A 21256-nucleotide genomic window follows, 5' to 3' on the forward strand; every position below is an offset into this window, starting at 1 on the left:
AACACTCCTGCACCACCCCCAACAAGGTGACTTCTTTTTTTTTTTTACAAGAAAATGCCAGAAGAAATAGGTGAGGATGGATGAAGTGCAGTGTAGTCTCCAAACCAGTGGTTCTCAAACTTGAGGGGTCAAACTATATGCAAACGCACAAAAAGTATGTGAGAAAAGAATATGTTAAATATGTAATTCAGACGGTTATGGAGATCAGAAATCCTTTCCATTCCAAAAGGTTCTGATTGCCCTCTGAACTGGGGAAAGGGAGGTGCGTAGCATTCATACACTGGCTGTACGGGTATCTATTAGGATTTTGGAGGCTGGGGGTGCCCAGGCAGGACACACACCTTCCCCCATCCCACTGCCAGGACACTGGCCTTGTCTTCAGCCTAACCTGGCAGAAGTTTCCAGAACACTGTGAAAAGGGTTAGGGTGAAAAAAAGCTGCTTCCCAAACTGCACAAAAGAAGGCAACTTCAGTACATGACCATAACGTTTCTGAGCCCTGTGGGGAGAGGAGTTGCCTCTTTGAAAACTTTGGCCCAGAGATCCATGATGGGCAAATTTCCTGGTTTCCTGTACCAAGTGGGACGCTCGCAGCCACCTGGACAGATGCATGGAGAGCCAGGGACAGGCCAGGGGAGGCCGGGAGTGAGCCTGGACCTTCCATTATTTCTGCTCTTGAAGACCAGCAGGGCTGTAATGACCAGCCAACCCGCCCGTGCTGGGAAAGCCAGGCTCCAGAAGGCCCCTAAGGCAGGCCTTCCAGGAGGCCACGGGTATCTTTGGCACTGGCTGGGCACCGGCAGGCAGTGTGCTCCTGGGCCTGACTTCGTGACAATGTCCATTTTTAACTCTACCAGACACCTCCTTCTGCAGTGAAAGCCTTCGGGGGAACCCAGCCTGAGCCAGGCTGCAGGGCTGAGGCAGTCAGGGCACTGTTCGTTCCCAGAGTCTCTCCCGAAGCAGCCACTGCCCTCTGGGGTTCTCTGTCTCGTAGTGGTCCTCCCCCGGGGATGCCAGGGGCTCCAGTGCAAAGAGCTCTGCGTCCCCGTCCGTGTCGTCCCCCGAGAAGTTGAAGAGGATCTGTCTGGAGCTCACCAGGCTGGAAGGGAGGAATGAGGCAAAGGGTTTAAGTCTGGCTTGGCTGGCCACACGGAGAACGGATGCTCTGATTTGCCATCCTGATGGAGCCCATTGGATGTTCCCCTAGTGCTGGGCCTCGTGGAGGACAAAGCAGTATCATCGTGGGGGCTGTGGGTGGACCTCAGCTGGACCTCAATGTGGCCTTGGAGGGGAAGGACGGGTGATGAGGGTTGAGTCCTGGTTTTAATATGTCCAGTACATAGTCCATTTTTATGGGAGGAAAATGCCATTTAGAAAAGCCCTGAACCCATCAGAGCTGGATGGCTCTTGTAGAAACAGAGGAAGACAGGTGGACGAGCCAAGACAGGCCCTTCTGTTGTGAGAGGTGAGCTCCCTGCAGCATGGCCTAGGGTGGCCAGATCAGGAGCGCACATACTTCTCTGAAGGAGTAAGTCACGGGGATTTGGGGGTTAGAGGTGGCAACTCGTCTTGGGAGAGGAGGGTCTGTAGGGAGAGAGGCCAAGAGATGGTGGCAGGAGGGCCAGGTGGGGCCCAGTCAGCGAGATGTTCTCCATCCGAGCCTGGCAATGCCTTTCTCCAGCAGGGCCATCTAATTGGTTCAGTGTTGCTTCCCTCATGGTGCTATGCCCTCCTCAACCCCAAAGTCTCATTAAAAATCTGCAGCACACAGTGTGTCAGTGGCACTTGGGGGAAAGAGGGAAAGAGGATGGACAGAGCATGAGGGCTAAGTGGGCCAGAAAGGGAGAGGCCGGTCCAGAGCTCAAGGTGCAGTTAGGGGTGGGGACAGTGGTGAACCAAGCTAGAATGTGAATATAAGACTATCAAAAAATGTTTTAAACTAAGACCTCCCTCCCCCCATACACAAAAGAATGATTTTTCCATGTAAGATGGGGGTTCAGGGCACCTAAGAAGCCACCCAAGAGTCTGGTGCACATGAGAGCCTCTTGGTTATGCTATGTGACCTGAGCACTCACTCTTTTTTGCAGGCTTTGGGCTTAAATTTCAACGTGCTGAAGGCCCCTTCCACAGCCTTGGGCAAGTAGATGGGGCGCCTTTCGAGCCTCTTCTGGGTGCCGAAGGCCCTGCGCTCCGTGCTCCTCCGGAACTGGCCGGCTGTCGTGTGCCCAGCGATGTCCTCGGAGCATCGGCGGGGCACCCGCAGGATCCAGTTGGAGTGCAGGCTGTGCTCCCGGGAGCTGGTGGCCACTGGAAGAGAGAAGCAGGGCCCCCGGGAAAGGAGGACTCACCACGGGGGCGGGGGAGCAGAAGGCCACGGAGAGGACAAATCCAGGTAAGACCCCACAATACATACATACGTAAAAGAGGAAATTCTTAGGAAGGCCCGGAGAGCCAAGCAAAGGGGATGGTTCAACTCTGCAGTTTTCGTTTGGGGAGACAATGGACTAGCATGTGTCCATTAAAGACAAGCACATGGGGCTTCCCTGGTGGCGCAGTGGTTGGGAGTCCACCTGCCGATGCAGGGGACGCAGGTTCGTGCCCTGGTCTGGGAAGATTCCACATGCCGCGGAGCGGCTGGGCCCGTGAGCCATGGCCACTGAGCCTGCGTGTCCGGAGCCTGTGCTCCGCAACAGGTGAGGCCGCGACAGTGAGAGGCCCGCGTAATGCAAAAAAAAAAAAAAAAAAGACAAGCACATAGACCTATGTTTACTGACTTGGAAAGATGCCCATGACGTATTGTAAATTGTTAAGTGAAAAGAGTGGATGAAAAATAGCACAGGGATCTTGTTTTTGTTGAAAAAGAGTAATACAGTGAGTCTGTGTGTGTTTAAAGCCTTTTTGAAAGGACGTACACCAAACTGTTAACAGTGATTATTAACTCTAGGTGGTAGAATTACAGGTCAAACTCTTTACTTTCTTCTTTAGACTTTGGCGTATTATTTGATTCATTTGATTTACAGTGAACATACGTTACTGTGGCTATCAGAGAAAAAACATGAAGTCATTTCCATTAAAAAATTATAACTGTGACGATGACACTTGCATCCTCAGTAGATTTCATTGTCCTTTCACCAATGTCTGGATTTCCCAGGCCCGACTCTGAAGGAGAGGGCTGTTCTTTGTCAGGGGCTGCAGTGGGAGCGGGGGCAGATCAGTTACCCTGCGGGGTACAGTGAGCTTGGGGAGTGGGCATCCCCTCCCGTGAAGCTCCACAGAACCCAGTGGGAACCGAAATCTCACAGGTACATGTCCATCAGGGCTAGAAAAATAACAAACGCATCACAAGAATGTAATCTTTGAGCATGAAATAAAATATTTAATATTTAGTATTAAAAATTATTTAGTATTGGTACCAAGAGCTGTTGCCTCAATAACCAGGGGCCAGTAACCGCTAAATTAAATCATCATTAATACACCATGAGGGGCAAGTCGACGATGAGAGAAACTGACAGTTGAGTAATGGAATTTAAAAGTGCGTTCAACTCATGAATGTGGCTGTTATTTGCTCTCCATCAGAAGACAGCCAGTGATACACCTTGGCAAGGAGAAAAGCACCACCCTCGGCCTTCACCTCACTCCCTCTCCAACAATCCAGACTGGGCTTGAGCAAGCACCCCGGCCCTCTCCTGTCTACACATCCTCGCAGAGTGGTGGCCCATGAGGGCCACAGGGGGAGTGCTGGGGGGAGGGGTGGAGAGGGGTGACAAAGTGGGTGAAGGGTCAGAGTCGGGTCCAGCAGACAGGGCTGCCCAGGGCCAAGTTAGCTCAGGTAGGGTCACAAGCCCAATTTTTAAATATAATTTGTCTATTCCTTCTTTTTTCAATTCTGGTAAAAGACACATAACATAGAATTTACCATGTTGCCATCTTGTAGTGTACAGTTCAGTAGTGTTGAGTATATTCACATCATTATGTGACAGATCTCCAGAACTTTTTCATCTTGCAGAACTGAAACTCTAAACAGACTTGTGGTTGCCAAGGGGGATGGAGTGTGGGAGGGATGGATTAGGAGTTTGGGGTTGGCAGATGAAAACTACTACTTATAGAATGGATAAACAAGGTCCTACTGTATAGCACACGGAACTATATTCAATAACGTGAGATAAAACAAATAGAAAAGAATATAAAAAGAATGTATACATATGTATAACTGAATCACTTTGCTGTACAGCAGAAATTAATACAACATTGTAAATCAACTATATTTCAGTAAAAAATTAAATTAATTAAATTACATTAAATTAAAAAATCACAACAGCTGTTTAAAAAAAAAACTGAAACTCTATACCCATTTAACAACTCTCCAACTCATCCCTTTCTTTAATTGTTGCCCTATTGCTTTCCCTCCTGGAGCCTTACAAAATTCCACCCCATCTCTGCTGTGGAAAATGGACCCCAGGGAAGGAGTTTTTGTCCGAATACAGCCTGAGGATTTAAGGGGTAGCCTGGAGCGGCAGCGGCGGCAGCAGCGACGACGAAAGCCAGCGCCCCAAGGGGTAGAGCAAGCTCAGGGCCAGGCTTTGGCTTGCAGATGTGAGTTTCCATTTAATCAAAGAAAGTCCACTCCAGGGACCCCACTCCACCCACCTCCTGCCACCGGGATGACACTCACCATCGAAGTCCACGTCTTCGTTCTGTGGGTCAACCTCAGCAGCCCGCGGCCGCTTCTCCGTATCCAGCTCTGCCATGATGGAGTCAAAGAAGGCGATGGCCTCCGCCACATCCGCGCTGAACTGCGAGTGCTTCTTGGGCGTTGCTTTCTGCTAGAGATGAAGGGCGGAGAGGAGAAAGCAGAGCTGCCTGAGCCAGCCTTGGAGCACCCACACACAAGTGCCATGGAAAAGGACCACATGTTGCTGAAACTAAACCAATGTGAAGTTATGAATTTGCAGGTAAATTTGAATAAGTGCCCTTGAAAGGAAGGTAGATACTCCAGATCCACACTTGCTGTAGGTCAGTGGATTTCGGATTATCTCCAGGAGGGGGAGTGAAAGGGTGGGTAGATCTGCCTCTGTCTTGGTCAGGGGCTGTTATGGACCATTAGGCAAAATAATTTGTCTTTCTTTGGCCTGTTGCCTGCTGATAAACCCAGTTAGGAGATTGTACAGTTCCTTAGGTAGGCGATGAGATGCTCACAGCAGGAAAGAGGGGACGAGATATGTTGAAAATAAAAGACTCCAGAAGAGTTTTCAGTACCTAAAGTGGCCAAATTTCGGTTCAATCATGGAATAAATTGAAGACAAATTGGTGCGATTGTTTGAACAGTGTAAGGAATAATATTGGGTTGGCCAAAAAGTTTGTTCAGGTTTTTCTGTAACATCTTTAAAGTAGTTTAAAAAAAAAATCTACAGAGAGCCTAACTAGGTTCCAGGTTCTGTCCTGAAGCGTTCTTCATGATGTTTTCATCACCATCACCGCCATCATCATCATCATTCTCTTCACAACAGCTCACAGTCAGTCACCAGCGACCGGCATCACGGAGGTTCAAGCACCATGGTGGACTTCAATGGCGAACTCATGATGTAGGCACAGAATCAGCATGTGAACTAATAAAAAGCTCCCTGAAGAATTTAGGCAATAAGAGAACTCAGGGAGAAAAAAGAAAGACAATATGTGTTAACCTGGGCTACTTGGACCAAATGTAGAGTTCTTTTATTTTTTGTGTGCACTTTGAAAGTGGGATGGTATTAAAAATGAAAGTGATTTAATTACAGATTTGCATGTTAGGAAACTAAAGGATGACATCTTTATATATGCATAAGATTTTGGTAAAACGTATGCATTTTGTACCACTAGGAAACATTTGTACCACTAGGAAGCCACGCGGCTTGCAGGATCTCAGTTCCCCGGACCAGGAAGCGAACCCGTGCCCCCAGCAGTGGAAGCACAGAGTCCTAACCACTGGACCACCAGGGAATTCCCAGGAAACATTTTTAAATAGAGGATTTTTTCCTTTTATATTTGTAAGGAGCATTCTTGGAGAAAAAATTTGGAGAACCACAACATACACTGAACCTTTTCTGTTAAAAGTGGAAAACTATTCACATGTAGTTATCTCACCCCCTTCAAAGAGCCCACTAAAATGAAAGTGGGCGGGGGGAAAGTTGAAACCCAGTGTCAAAGAGAACAAGAGAGAGGTCATCGGTGAGAGAGAGATTTCCAAGAGCTCCTGCCAAATGGAAAGCAGTTGAAGCAGGGGAATTGATGTAACAGAGCAGAGGGACCGCCCTCCCAGAGAACCACGGGTGGATGAAGCAGCTCAGAAGGGAGACAGCTTGACCCTTGGAACCAGAAATGCTCCAGACATGGCAACTCCAGGCACACCAAGGGCTGGAATGAAAAACTGAGGGGCTGGTTGAAAGTCTGTATGAGCACAGAAGCCTGGGCCACCAGCATCCTTCCTGCAGGCAGATAACAGGAAGGCTCATATCTGGAGGCAGGTCCAAACGCTTTTATTCTCCCTGTGTTTTCTCTTGCCATCCCTCTGCTTTGAATGCCTTATCTGGCCAACTCCTATCCAACCATGAAGATGTGGCTGAGACAGCTCTTTCTCCAGGAAGACCACCCTCTCCTGGGCTGTTTCCCTCCTCCAGGCTCCATGGTCCTCAGTACCTAATCTAATTCTACGATGGCACATATTATTTTAGAGAATTTTTTGTGAAGTGGAAGAGAGAGAAGCAAAGAATCGAGAAAACCACATGATCTGGACTGAGCCCCAAAGGAAGGTTGAATATTATTTAATAGAAATGCAAGGTCTGTAGGTTTTCCCATCTCAAAACCCATCTCCACCTGGAAGGGATATCACTAAGTCCCTAGTAGCAACTGCCACCAGTGTTTGGCTGAATGCAAGAGTCTCAACCTTGCTCATGGGCACCATATTCTTTTCCATCTGGGTCACCCTATAATTTCATCTAAGCTGTTCATTCCTCAGCGTCCCCAGGAAGTAGACTTTGGCCAGAAGCTCAGAGCAGCCTGGATCAATTGCTTTCATTCATTAAAAGGCTTAAAAGAGGGGCTTCCCTGGTGGCACAGTGGTTGAGAGTCCGCCTGCCGATGCAGGGGACGCGGGTTCGTGACCCGGTCTGGGAAGATCCCACATGCCGCGGAGCAGCTAGGCCCGTGAGCCATGGCCACTGAGCCTGCGTGTCCGGCGCCTGTGCTCCTCAACGGGAGAGGCCACAACAGTGAGAGGCCCGTGTACCTCAAAAAAAAAAAAAAAAGGCTTAAAAGAGAGTCAACTTTGGTGTCTTAACTATTAAAGGCTAAGAAAACAGCAACGAGCACACTGCCAGTAGTTAGGTTAACACAAGCCCTTGACTGTGGCCTCTTGTGAATATCCCCAATCTCCTCAAGAATTATCCTCCAAGAATAATATTTACAAAATAAAAAAATAAATTACCAGCATATACATCACCACCTCAGCCATTGTACTCTCTGCCCATCAAAACTAATGGACAAAGACCCTTTCAGCTGCACATTTCGTTGGTTATTCCAAATATTCAAACATGTTTCTTGTTTGTAAAATTTCAAGCTTGGGGACTCAACACTCCCGCACAGCTCACCCTCTCTGCTGTGCTTAGCAGTGATTGCCTTCCTGGGCACAGCCACAGACACTGACAGATAAGCTCCTTGGCCAGCACTTAAGAGTCTGCTCTGTGGGGCCTCACATCCGGGGCTCTGCTGGACCATTCAGTACACTATCACCGTTATAAAGCTTGTTTCTGTTAAAAGAGCTTTTGGATCCTGGTGTGGCTGGAGAGTGAGACATTGGTGACATTATTTGTGGCCGACCCCTATGTACCTGTGTGACCAAGTCTCATCCCCAAAGAGAGCTTTCCCCAACTTGCCTCAATTACCATCATCAGTTTCACCCAAGGCCTTCATGGAATGAGGGAGGAACATAAATAAATGAAAATGAAGAAACAATTGCTTTCCTTCCTTCCTTAGCTCTGCCTTCCTTCCCTGCAAATGAAAGCACCACCCCTGAAGGAGTCTGAGGACCCATTTGGGGGTGATGATGGTTATGAATGGTTATGACTCCCCCCTCATCTCTGTCCGGGCGGTTCTCACAGTGGAGCCCAATCCCAGCTGGAAGTTGGACCCTCAATGGATGCTCTTAAAGAATCTCTACACTGGCCCTTTCCCAGATCAATTAATTTAGATAACCAGGTGATTCTAATACAGAGCAGTTGAGACCCTCTGCTCTCTAAGGATCCAGGCATAGGGAAGGGAGCAAGAGGGCCTGTGCTCCCCACCTCGGGGTCTGGTTTAGGATGAAAACCTTAAATACCAGTCTCATGCCCTGAATTTGCAAGAGCAGACAGGAGTGTCTCCATGAAGACAAGGACACAAGGGACAGGACCCAAGAGGATAAGCCATAGGTCAATGAAGAAAGGACAAAGCGCCTGGATTACAGGGCCCGGACCCTCATGGCCCTGTGTATTTCCCATTGCTCAGCACATAGAGACCAGGTAAAGGGACCCCACCCCCACCCTGCCCCATCCCCTTACTAGCTATAGGTATGAGGGCATCCCACTCATAGGCATTCACCTACCTTTCCCACCCAGTCCCCAAACGTGACCTAAATCACCTCCTGGCTTGGGGGGGAGGGCAATTTCCTCTGCTTGTATTCATGCAGTTTTGTTTGCATCCTGGGTGTAATGTTTGGTATTCATCTCTGCTAGTCTTCATTTTGACTAGACATCAAGTTTTTTGTTTCTCCATCATTTCTTTTTGAAAACACAAGCAAATGTATATTAACCCACTCTTTAAAAAAACAAAAGGTAGCATACAATATCCCCCTGTGAATTGCTTTCTTCACTTGGTGTATATCCTAAGAATAACTTCACAGCAGTAGAGACCCTCCTCTTCCCTTTGAATAGCTGCACAGTTCTCCACTACACAGACACACTGTAGGAAGGAACTACAGTCCCCTATTGTCAGAGCTTCGGGTTGTTTGAAATCTTTTGCTGTTACAATTAGTGCTTACACATACATCATTTTGCACTTTGCCAATAATACCCTAGTATAGGCTTCTAATTGTAAAGATTCAGCTCGTTTTACAGAGAGAACGGTAAGCATCAGGTGATCTGGCAGGTCAGTTAAGTAAGATTTGGTTAACAAATCTATTGTACTTTATAAAGTATACTTTTAAATGTCTCCAGATGAATTTTGTGATGATTTATCTGAGTACCAATGAAACTGTGGGTAATCATCAGTTAAATCCATTTCACCTGTAACCTGTCTTCCCGCATCAAGGTTGTTTTCATTGTTGCTACAAGACTTGCCTGTCCTCCAAGAAGCATGGAGCCTAAACAAGGTGTTTGCCTGAGTTGTTTTCTTGGCATCACCTGTGTCTAGTTGCAGCTGAGCCAGTTAAGGCTGGAAAGGACTACCAACCCTCCAACCGGGCATGCGCGAGTCTGCTCCGCGCCATTTTGACGTCAGAGGGCTGAGAACTCCGCCCTCAGATGGTGCTGGGTGCCTCCATTTTTGGACGTGCAGAGGCCTGTAGGGTAGTTACAACTGCACAGAACAACAATTACCCCACCTTTTCCTTAGTTCCCCACGCCCCAGACCGCCCTGCTTCTTTTTTTTTTTTTTTTTTTTTGCGGTACACGGGCCTCTCACTGTTGTGGCCTCTCCCGTTGCGGAGCACAGGCTCCGGACGCGCAGGCTCAGCGGCCATGGCTCACGGGCCCAGCCGCTCCGCGGCATGTGGGATCCTCCCGGATCGGGGCACGAGCCCGTGTCCCCTGCATCGGCAGGCGGACTCTCAACCACTGCGCCACCAGGGAAGACCCGCCCTGCTTCTTTATCGCACAGGTACCTGAGCCCCCTTGCCTTCCAGGAGGTGGATTTGAATTTGTTCTCCTGTCACCTCGTTTGGCTGCCTTGTGAATAAACCCTCTCTTTGCTGCAAATCTCGGCATCTCAGCGTTCGGGCTTGCTGTGAATCAGGCAAACAAGCCTGGTTTGGTGACACCAAGGCTAACCTACAAGTCCAGGCTCCCTGGACCTTTTCAAGTCCTAGTTTAAACTCAGGCTGATTCTGGCTTTTCCTGCCTTTCCCGCAGCTTCCATGGGCCTTTCTGGCCTCTACTACGACCTTCTCTTGGTCTCCAGCCAAGACAACTAGCATAAGAGCTGCACAACTGAGGCTCAGGGCTCAGGCTAACATCACAGAAAATCTACTTTACCAAGCAGGGGTTGCACAAAATGGGACGTCAGTTATCAACACCCCTGGGTGAGACCCAAATGGTTCTCCCTCTCTGAACTCAGGACTCTAAATAACAGTGGACTGCCTCGTCCCGCGCCCCCACCCCCCATCCCCCATCTTGACGTTTTCCTAGCCCAGAACTGAACTACTTTGGAAAGGCTGCGTGTAATGCAGGCTGCTTCCTGTGGCACCTGCTCAGACCTGGGTTTCGCAGGGCTCATGTTCCTTCGCCAGCAGCCCTTCCGCAGCCCCAGGGGAAGGCGCTTTCTCTGAAAGCCATCTGTACTGCGTTGCCGACTCCCCTTTAACCTTCAGTGGCCTTAAGGTTATCATTTTCCGAGCCCCCCCCGTCCCACCCCCTCACAACAGGCCTGGGTCTTGGATTACTTTCCCCAGATAGAACACTTGCATCTTTCCAAACCAAACTCCACCGTATTTCTCAGTTTAATTTTTGAGTCCCCCGCGGCAGTTTATTTTTCTGCATTTCGTATCACCTCCCATCCTGCCTGGTTTCACCTGCCCTTGGGGTACTTGAGCTTCTCCAATCTGTTTACTTTTTTCTGGGATCTGTCAGTATTTGTCTGCAAGAGATCCGGATGCTACAAAATGAACTTCCAGTTGTAAACAGAAGTATTTTGTCAGAGGTTAGGGTAGGGGGACATTCTAAAGCCACCCGACGTCAAGAGGTCCACCACGAAACATCTAGCCCCCTCTTCCCCTCCCCCTCCTGGCATCACTCCCCGCCACCTCCTCGGAGGGCCACTCACATGGCACCTCCTTTCCGAAGCTTTCACTCATTGCAGCAGACAGACCCACACACGTCTTTTCTATGCTCATATTCTGCCTTGTGTGGACAGCAACGTTGTATTATACCCTCAGAGCCCCACACTGGACCCGTGATCCTTAACCTCGTCTATGAAATAGCTTTGGCAAATAGCACTCACAGATAAGACTGTCTTTGGATAGACGCTCACTGCCAGCCACTACCTACATGAGACAAGTTGTCGGATATACCCAACCTCCAACATTCTCGTTGTAATTCTACCTGTTTCTCTTCCAACACACCAGTGTGGTTCAGGCAGTGATGCTGAGAGTTGCAGCTTCAGATTATGGGCTGCGTCAGGGCAGGCGGACTGGCTTTCCATCTATGAATGTGGAACACCTATTTCAATGCCTGACACGGAGTAATTTGTTGAATGAATGAATGTATGTTATATACATGCCATTATCATATGTTTATATTCTCCAACCAGTTTGCATGTTGCTAATGTATACTTTTGGATTTAACTTAGCAAATTTTGAGAACTCTGTACTCCTTATTTTTATGGAATCTTATAATACTGTCTTGAGCTAATCGTACCTGGAAATCAAAATGTCAGTTCATTGTGATGAAATTTCCAGGATCAAATGTGGGACTGGTCTGTATTGGAGAGATCATTTTCCCTTGGATCAATCAGCTGGGTGAAATGAAATGCAAAACAGCTCAAATTTATCCACAAGCAATTTAATGTCCTCAAAAGAAGCTTTTCAGGATAAACCTTAAAAGCTCTAATACATCCTCTTTCCTTCTGCCATCCTTGAAATGGCTATTCGAGATCAAGTCCAAAGCAATACTTATCTTTTTTTTTTTTTTTTTGGCTGTGCCAGGACTTGGTTGCGGCATGCATGCAGCATCTAGTTCCCTGATCAGGGATTGAACCTGGGCCCCCTGTATTGAGAGTGCAGAGTCTTAGCCACTGGACCACCAGGTAAGTCCCATCTTATCCCTTTTATAATACATCACCTAAGGAAATGTGTACCCATCATTGAATAGGGGTTTGTGATAAAAGAATACGAGCTTAAGAAATGAGAACTGTAAATCTGAGATACAAATAACTTGGGAAAAGGTATAATCACTGCAATTTAAATACATATGTACACGTACTCACATCCAACTTTTCAATAGATACGCTAATGGTAGACTTGTCGGAGCTGAAGGGAAAAAATAGTGATATAGACAATAGAGCTGAGAAAATCAGCCCAAAGAGATAAAAAGAAAGGACAATGTTTGTCACACTCTGTAGTATAACTAAACTTGGGTAGTACCTCTCGTAGCTAAACATTACAATCATTTTGGAATCGTAGCTGCGCGTCTTTTGTCTTTGGTATTAGAGGTTTCAGACTCACAGTGTAAGGCTTAGTCTTTTTTCTCCCGCTTTATAATCTGAAGGCTGTTGTTTCCTTTGCTAGGACCTGGTAACTCCTCCCCTTAAATGTCACCTAAGTGACCATTTCACTTTAGTTCAACACTGGGTGAAGGTTTTCTGCTCACATTTATCAAACTGTTCGCAGCCTAACTAATAGAACTGAATTAATATGCTTGAAACATAGTATAAAAATCTTCACGCCTGGGGGCCTCCCTGGTGGCGCAGTGGTTGAGAGTCCGCCTGCCGATGCAGGGGATACGGGTTCGTGCCCCGGTCTGGGAGGATCCCATATGCCGCGGAGCGGCTGGGCCCGTGAGCCATGGCTGCTGAGCCTGCGCATCCGGAGCCTGTGCTCCGCAACGGGAGAGGCCACAACGGTGAGAGGCCCGCGTACCACAAAAAAAAAAAAAAAAAAAAAAAAAAAAAAAAAAAAAAAAAAAAAAAATCTTCACGCCTGATACGTGAAACATCACAATCCAATGAGAGAAGGGGTGGATTTGTCCATAAATGGTGTTGAAACTTTTCTATTTGGGAAAATTTCAAGTTGGACTCTCACATCCCACTACATGTAAAAATAAATTGCTGAATAGATAAGAGGGTTGGGTTTTTAAAAATGGAACTATAAAAAAAGGAGAAAAATGGCAAATATGCAACTGACCTTGAGCCATAGAAGGACTTTCTAAGCACGAAGCAAAGAAGTATCAAAGACAACAATCTACATATTTGACTGCATAAAAATCAATAGTATTTGTAATGATAAAATTGTACTCTTAAGTAAAATTAAAAGATGGGCTTCCCTGGTGGCACAGTGGTTGAGAGTCCGCCTGCCGATGCAGGGGACACGGGTCCGTGCCCCGGTCCGGGAAGATCCCACATGCTGCGGAGCGGCTGGGCCCGTGAGCCATGGCCGCTGGGCCTGCGCGTCCAGAGCCTGTGCTCTGCAACGGGAGAGGCCACAACAGTGAGAGGCCCGCGTACCGCAAAAAAAAAAAAAGATACATAACTTTGAGAAAATATTTTTAAGACATGTGGCAGACAGTGTACTCACATCCTTAATATGAGTCCAGATAAATAAATAAAAATATTTAGTAGAGCCAAAAAATGTATAAAGACATGAATGGGCAATCCATTAAACAAGAAGTACACATTGGTTTGATAAAATAAAAGGGTCAATCTTTGCTTAAGCAATAATCCAAAAAAAGTACATAAAACAATGCATTTAATCTATTATTATCAGTAAACTTTAAAAATTAATGACACTACTTGGTGCTGATAAAATGCAATAAGAAGGGCTTTCTAACTCACTGTTGATAAAAGTGTAAATTATAAAATATTTCTGGAAAACAATATGTAGAAGAATCTTTAAAAATGAATGGCCTTTCACCTTTGGCCCATTAATCACACTTTTAGGAATCACTGCTAAAAAATGTCTTATAGACAGAGTAAGATGAATTTATTTATAATGTTTAACAATTATTTAAAGAATGTGAGTTGTTAAATTTTTTGCCATTAACACTTTCAGTTTTCAAAAACTAGTTAACAAGATAGAAAAGAACCCACAATATAAATAATAAAAAAGCATATGGTATGAGCCAAATTTAGTAAATTTATACATATACACACTTTAGGGTTGCCAAATTTAGCAAATAAAAATATAGAATGGCAGTTAAATTTCAATTTTATATAAACAGTGAATAAATTTTTAGTATAAATAGATACCAAATATTATATGGACATAATTATACTACAAAAATCCATCATTTATCTGAAATCTAAATTTAAATAGGCATCCTTTATTTTACCTGGCAGCCCTAATATACATATCTGCAACTATACAGGAAATAAATGGTTGAAAGAAAATATACTTAAATATTTTATAGTGATTGTCTCTGGATGATAGGAGATAGAATTCTAGATCATTTTTATTTTCTTCCTTACACTTTTCTGTGTTTTATAAATTTCATTTAATGAGCAAATATAATTTAATAATCAAAAATAAATGTTTACCTAAAAAAATGTCTTTTTGATGGTAAACTCTGATCCATTACATGTGGGATGTTTTAATTATTAAGATCATTCCATATGAATATCCCCAAACTATATTCTACTCCATTAAAAACAAGATAATTTTCCACTCGCTGAAAACCACAGCCCTATTACTTTTCCAGGTCTTCATCAAACTTTGTAAAGTTCTATTCTTAAATTGGAGCTTCTCGGGTTATTAGTTTATTGAGCATCTACTATATGCCTGGAGCTGCACTAGAGGTTGGAGATAAAAAGAGAAATAGGACATGGTGGCCCCACTCAATGAGCTCACGGCCAGTAGCAGACACAGTAAATGAACAGACAATTACGGTGTGCTGACTGCTGGGTGCTGAGTGCTGAGATAAGGGTCAGACCCAGAGAGGGGGGACATCCACTGCATTAGATTGTGGACATGAGAAATGGCTTCCTGGGGCAGTGCTTTCTTTGCTTTCTTTGCTCTCTTAAAAGACAAGAAATTAGCCAGGTGGGCGGGGTGTGGTAGAGAGGAAAAAGCCGAAGTACTGTACTGTTTCTAGGCTGAGCAAATGGCACATGTCTGGGAGGTAGATTGGGGAATATAATTACCTGTCTTGTGGTCTGACTGAGAGGGGCTGCAGGAATTGGATGCTGTGTTATCGATGATTATTTTACCGTCTGCCATCTTCTGGAGAGCGCTGCCAAGCATAATAGAATAGTCTTTGCAGCTCATATTGAATGTTCACTGCCCTTCAACTCTGCCAACCAGATACAGGCCAAGTGATAGAGACCTCCAGTAACTGATGCTCACAGAAAACCTGCACTTTGATATCCCTGTGTTTGCAGAGAGTCCCCCCAACAGATCTGAAAAATAAATCCCGGTGGTATGGAACAGATTCAGAACCTTCTTCCCATTGCATATGCAATTTATATATGGAATCTTTTTAGATGAATTGGATTCAGATCTTTCTACCACAGAGGAGAAAAAAAATCTATTTGCTGTTGACTTGGTCTTATTTCATGAACAAGGATTGAATGGCCAATGATAGAAAATTGGTTCTGAAAGTTAACTATTATCAAAACAAAACTACTTGAAACAAAAATCAATCACTTTTGGCAGGCATTCTCCAGAATTCCACTGGTTCTGTTTAAATCATTCTTGTAGCAGGTGAATTCTTTAGTTGGAGCGGGGTGGGAGGGGGGTTGGTGCTGGGAGGGGTGTGCATTTTGCAGCTGGTTCATCCAGGCAGACATATCAGAGATCGAAGCTGCTCAGAACTATATGATTCAGGGGTGAATTAATGAAATTTCTTCTGGCTGTGGTGGGTGACCAGGAACCCTGGCTTTGGCAAATGTCAGCCCAAATCTTCTGGGGAGAGTTCCTTGGGGCACTGCAGCCAACCCCAAACTGCCTCTCTGGCAGCACAGATACTGTGGTCCACCCATGTCCACTTAGGTGGCCCAGTTCTCACAGAGGGTTGCTGGCTGTTTACCTGTTCATCTGGCTTTAAAACCGTGGGGAACTATCCTCAGTGAGGACCCCAAATGCTGATGAGCACTCCGGCCAAAGTCAGAGCATAATCTCAAACTTTTCCTCCTCACGTCCCATCAAAACCCAAGCTCATGGACCATAAAAAGGAAGGAAGTTCTGACACAGGCTACAGCATGGATGAACCTTGAAAACATTATGCTAAGAGAAAGAAGCCAGTCACAGTACGACAGATACTGTATGATTCCAATTATATGAGGTTCTTAGAATAGGCAAATTCATAGAGACAGAAGGTAGAATACAGATTTCCAGGAGTTGGGAGAAGGGGAAATGGGGAGCCACTGTCTTCTGTCTAGGATGATGAAAACGTTCTGGGAATGGATGTAGTGGGCTATACAACACTGTCCTTAATGTCAGTGAATTGTACACTGACATTATCATTGAAAAAATGGTTCAAATGGTAAATTTTAAATTTTTATGAGTATTTTATTTAAGAGGATATTATATTTTAAGAAATAAAAAATCATTGTCAAACCTTTTATAAAAACACTCTCCTGGGCTGCCTGGTGGCGCAGTGGTTGAGAGTCTGCCTGCCGATGCAGGGGACACGGGTTCGTGCCCCGGTCCGGGAAGATCCCACATGCCGCAGAGCGGCTGGGCCCGTGAGCCATGGCCGCTGGGCCTGCGCGTCTGGAGCCTGTGCTCTGCAACGGCAGAGGCCACAACAGTGAGAGGCCCGCGTACCGCAAACAAAACAAAACAAAACAAAACACCCTCCTGATTCCTAAATGAAGTGTTTTTAGAGCCTCCATGACCTCTTAAGGAATTCATTTTCTAGTGTTCTACTAATATACTTTCAAAAAGTGTTCTAAAAATATATTAATTAGGGCTTAATAGACTTTTGGATGAATTGTTATGGGTTTATATAAATGATCATTTGGAAAAGCTCGCAGAAAGCTCTGATCTAAAGAACTCTGATTATTGTCTGGCACTTAACCATTTGAAAGGTGTCCAGCGTTACACATTTTTCTTTAAAAGAAATTTATATAGGGCTTCCCTGGTGGCGCAGTGGTTGGGAATCCACCTGCCAATGCAAGGGACACAGGTTGGAGCCCTGGTCCAGGAAGATCCCACATGCTGAGGAGCAACTAAGCCTGTGCACCATGACTGCTGAGCCTGCACTCTAGAGCCCTTGAGCCACAACTACTGAGCCCGTGTGCCACAACTACTGAGCCCACGCTCTAGAGCCCTTGAGCCACAACTACTGAGCCCATGTGCCACAACTACTGAAGCCCACGCACCTAGAGCCCGTGCTGAGCAACAAGAGAAACCACCACAATGAGAAGCCCGCGCACCGCAACGAAGAGTAGCCCCCGCTTGCCGCAACTAGAGAAAGCCCGCGCACATCAACGAAGATGCAAGGCAGCCAAAAATAAATAAATTTATCTTAAAAAACAAATAAGGTCACTTTCTGAGTACTGAGTGTTAGGACTTAAATATAGGATTTGGGGGAGACAAGATTCAGCACATAACCGGGGGTCAAGGGAAAAGAACAGAGTTTGCCCTAAATCTGAACATCAGCAAGTATTTTCTACCAATGCAGGAAGGTGATGACATTCCTGAAGGAAGGGCCTCTCTGGATCCCTTGCCCCTGCCATGCACAGAGAGCCAGGAAGGCCACCTTGCTAGCCACGGAGACCGCATCCACCGTTTCACAGGCACGCCCAGCAGACAGCTCTTTCTTTGGGAGCAATAGGGAAGGAGAGCATCTTGTCTCCAGGCTTCTGTACACCTCCTGCACCATACATTTCAGAGCAGTGAACACTGGACTCCCTAGTATGTGCCAGGTCCTGTCACAGGCCAGATCTTGCTTCCTCCTCACAAGGTATATTCTTATTTCCGTTTGTATGCTCCAGAAATAGAGGCCCAGAGAGAGAAACTTAACCTGACAAAGGCACACAGCTGCTAAATACAGACCTAAAATTCAGGCCTTGATCTGACTAACTTCAAAGCCATTTTAAAACTCTTTCCTGACTTATTTCACTAAGCATAATATTTTCTAGGTCCATCCACATTGTTGCAAATGGCAGTATTTCATTCTTTTTTATGGCTGAGTAATACTCCATTATATATATCTCACATCTTCTTTATCCACTCATCTGTTGATGGACACTTGGGTTGCTTCCATGTCTTGGCTATTGTAAATAATGCTGCTATGAACAATGGTGTGCATGTATCTTTTCGAATTAGTGTTTTCGTGTTTTTCAGATATATGCCCAGGAGTTGGCTTGTTGGATCATTTGTAGTTCTATTTTTAGTTTTTTTAGGAACCTCCAAACTGTTTTCCACAGTGGCTGCACCAATTTACATTCCTACCAATGGTGTAGGAGGGGTCTCTTTTCTCCTAGAGAATACCACACTTAGTGAAATAAATCAGACAAAGAAAGACAAATGCTATATGCTGTCACTTATATGTGGAATCTAAAAAATAATACAAATGAATGTATATGCTAAACAGAAACATACTCACAGATACAGAAAACAAATTTATGGTTACCAAAGGGGAGAGGGAAGAGGGGAGAGACAGACTACGATACATAAAATGGATAAGCAACAAGGATTTACTGTGTAGCACAGGGAATTACACCCATTATCTCGTGATAACCTATAATGGGATATAATCTGCAAAAATACCAAATCACTATAGTGTATACCTGAAACAAACACACTATTGTAAATCAACTATACCTCAAATAAGAACAAACAAACATAAAACCTCTCTCCTGGTTACACCGTGGTAAGAGACATCTCCTGAGGAAATCTCTACCCTGCATCATGCCTGGGCCCTCTTCACAGCCATCCCTACAGGGCCAGAGCTGGTGTTCTACCTCTGACCCCTCCCTCTGTCTTCAGATGCTGAACTAGGAATGGAGCTGGGAGGAAGAGCGCTAGGTTCTACCAAGAAAGGACTCCATCTTGCAGGAAAATGTAGTGCCTGGTGGGAATCTAACCAGAACCGAGAACCCCAGGATGCTCAAGCTGGAAGTCCAGAAATCACGGCAACCCCCTCTGTCATCGGAGGTGGCCCCGAAGGAGGGGGGGCTGGCCCACAAATCCACAGCTGGTTGGCCACAGGGACAGTACTGGAACCGAAGAGTGAGACGCTTTGTATCGGCCCCAACCCTGCCCTACTTCTGGAGTTCAAATGGTTATTTAAACTGCTCCCGCCTGGGATAAAATGCAGACAGTTGAAACCAGTTGGGTGAGGCCAAGCCCTAGAGATCTGATAACAGGCCAGTAGGTCACTCAGTGTAAATGGGACTTGCAGGCCTGCAGGACACTCTGGGGGGTGGGGGCGGGGCATTGCTGGGCCACACAGGCCTGCTCTGAACACCTTAGAGCCCAGTCATCAGGAGAACAATTGATGGCAATTTAAAAATAGCCTCAAACTTCATTTTTTTCTTTTTAATTGAGGAAACAAAGGAATAAGTAACAGTGAGTTGGGGATCTTAGCAAAATCAGGTCACTGAGCCTCAGCTTGCTCTTCTGCGATACAGAGGGACTTTCTCCCCCCTTCCCTTCTGGCATTATTCATTATTGGAATTATCTCAAGAAAAGGTAATGTGGGGCTTCCCTGGTGGCGCAGTGGTTGAGAGTCCGCCTGCCGATGCAGGGGACACGGGTTCGTGCCCCGGTCTGGGAAGATCCCACATGCCGCGGAGCAGCTGGGCCCGTGAGCCATGGCCGCTGAGCCTGCGCGTCCGGAGCCTGTGCTCCGCAACGGGAGAGGCCACAGCAGTGAGAGGCCCACGTATCGCAAAAAAAAAAAAAAAAAAAAAAAAGAAAAGAAAAGGTAATGTGTACAAACCCTGTAATAAGTATGAGATAAAGGCAAGTTCTTTCTTTCACTCATTTCCTGCTCTGTCTGCCTGGGCTGGAAGCCTCCAGTGCCCAGCAAAGTTGTCATTCAATCTCCTTTGACTCACAGACTCTGAGGCTGTGCCCGAGTCCCCCCAATACTCGGGCTCACGGAACAGACAGAGCAAATCCTCCAAATGTTCACTTTTCACTGGGATGTTTAGATGTGACTGTAATAAGAAAAATAACAAAAACTTGTTGGGAAGTCATGTGCTGTCACTCAAATGTCATACAAGCATTCTCTCGCCCAGGAAGTGGGCAGGAAGTGACAGATGTGCCCTGCAAACCGTCTGTCTGACACCAAGCCCGAGTCCTCCCCACAGGCTGCTACGTGGATGCCAGAAGCTGCTCCTTCCCGTGGTCTCCGCGTGAAAACCCAGCATGGGACCAGCCATCCTTCCCAGGCTGGCGAGACGGCAATGGAGAGTGTCTGAGGTGGACGGAGCTGTCAGCCCAAAGGCGCAGATTAATTACGCTGCGCGTGGATGATCCAGGGCTGCAACCCGCGTCAGAGGCTCTCGGAAAAGCGCTCACGTCAACTCTACTTCTCGGCGGCGACACTTACCTTTATTTCTTTGGAGGCGGACTTCTTTCCTCCCCTGGAGGATTTCGAGGAGGTGGAGGAGATGCCCGGGGCGCGGCTGGGCTTCAGGTCGCTGAGGCTGCTCAGGTACTTTTTGCGCAAGGCCAGCAGCTCCTGTAAGTACTGAAGGCAGTCCTGGGTGCGCGAGTACATCCACGCCCGGTCCCCCTCCTGCTGCAGGTAGTACAGGCTGGTGTCCATGCTGCTGGCGCTTTTGTATTTCTTTAAGGATTCGCTGAACTTCTCCCCGTGGTCCCCGACCACGTACATGGAGCTGCTGCGGATCAGCCTCACCGCGGGGCTGGCACAGTCGTAGTAAGGGCTCTCGGCCACCTCCGCCTTCCTCTGCGGCCCGGAGTGAAAGATGGAGTGGAGCTTTCTGAGCATGGTGCTCGGTTTCTCTCTGTGGGTGCCTTCCAGCTGCCTGCGTGGCGCCACTTGATCTAGCTGGGGGCCCAGGAGCCAAGGTGCAGGCCTCCTGCCATCTGTCTTCCCGGAGGCCTCTGATTCTTGGAATCCCAGCGAATGTGGGCTTGGTCAGGCGGGCGACCCGGGCATCTCTCATGGGGGGGACCTTACATCCAATAACCAAAATGCCATAAACCACCTGAGGACGTGAGGGAGTGCGCTGTGAGCTTAAAAGCAAGCTCCCTGGCTGGCTTTATGCACCATTTGGTGCGCATACCTTCCACACTCTTCCATCCAAGGCCCCAGCTGGATGCAGAACACGTGACATTGCGTCTCCTGCTCAGCTATTTTCTTTCTTTTTCCTTTTTCATTTCTGGATGTGGTCTCCCTCGA

General features: G+C 46.6%; 1 protein-coding gene across 1 annotated transcript; it reads right to left on the minus strand.

Moving 5' to 3' along the window:
• Nucleotides 1-923: 923 nt before the first annotated feature.
• Nucleotides 924-20842, minus strand: LOC307064854 (uncharacterized protein C13orf42; the record flags this gene model as incomplete). The annotated part of the gene is made up of 4 exons (XM_079721566.1): nucleotides 924-1098; nucleotides 2075-2306; nucleotides 4672-4819; nucleotides 20438-20842. 4 exons carry the CDS (start codon nucleotides 20840-20842, stop codon nucleotides 924-926), a joined length of 960 nt encoding a protein of 319 aa, XP_079577692.1.
• Nucleotides 20843-21256: the final 414 nt, after the last annotated feature.

Source organism: Hyperoodon ampullatus, assembly GCF_949752795.1.
Source record: "Hyperoodon ampullatus genome assembly, chromosome: 16".
In the NCBI taxonomy this organism is placed as follows: Eukaryota; Metazoa; Chordata; class Mammalia; order Artiodactyla; family Ziphiidae; genus Hyperoodon; species Hyperoodon ampullatus.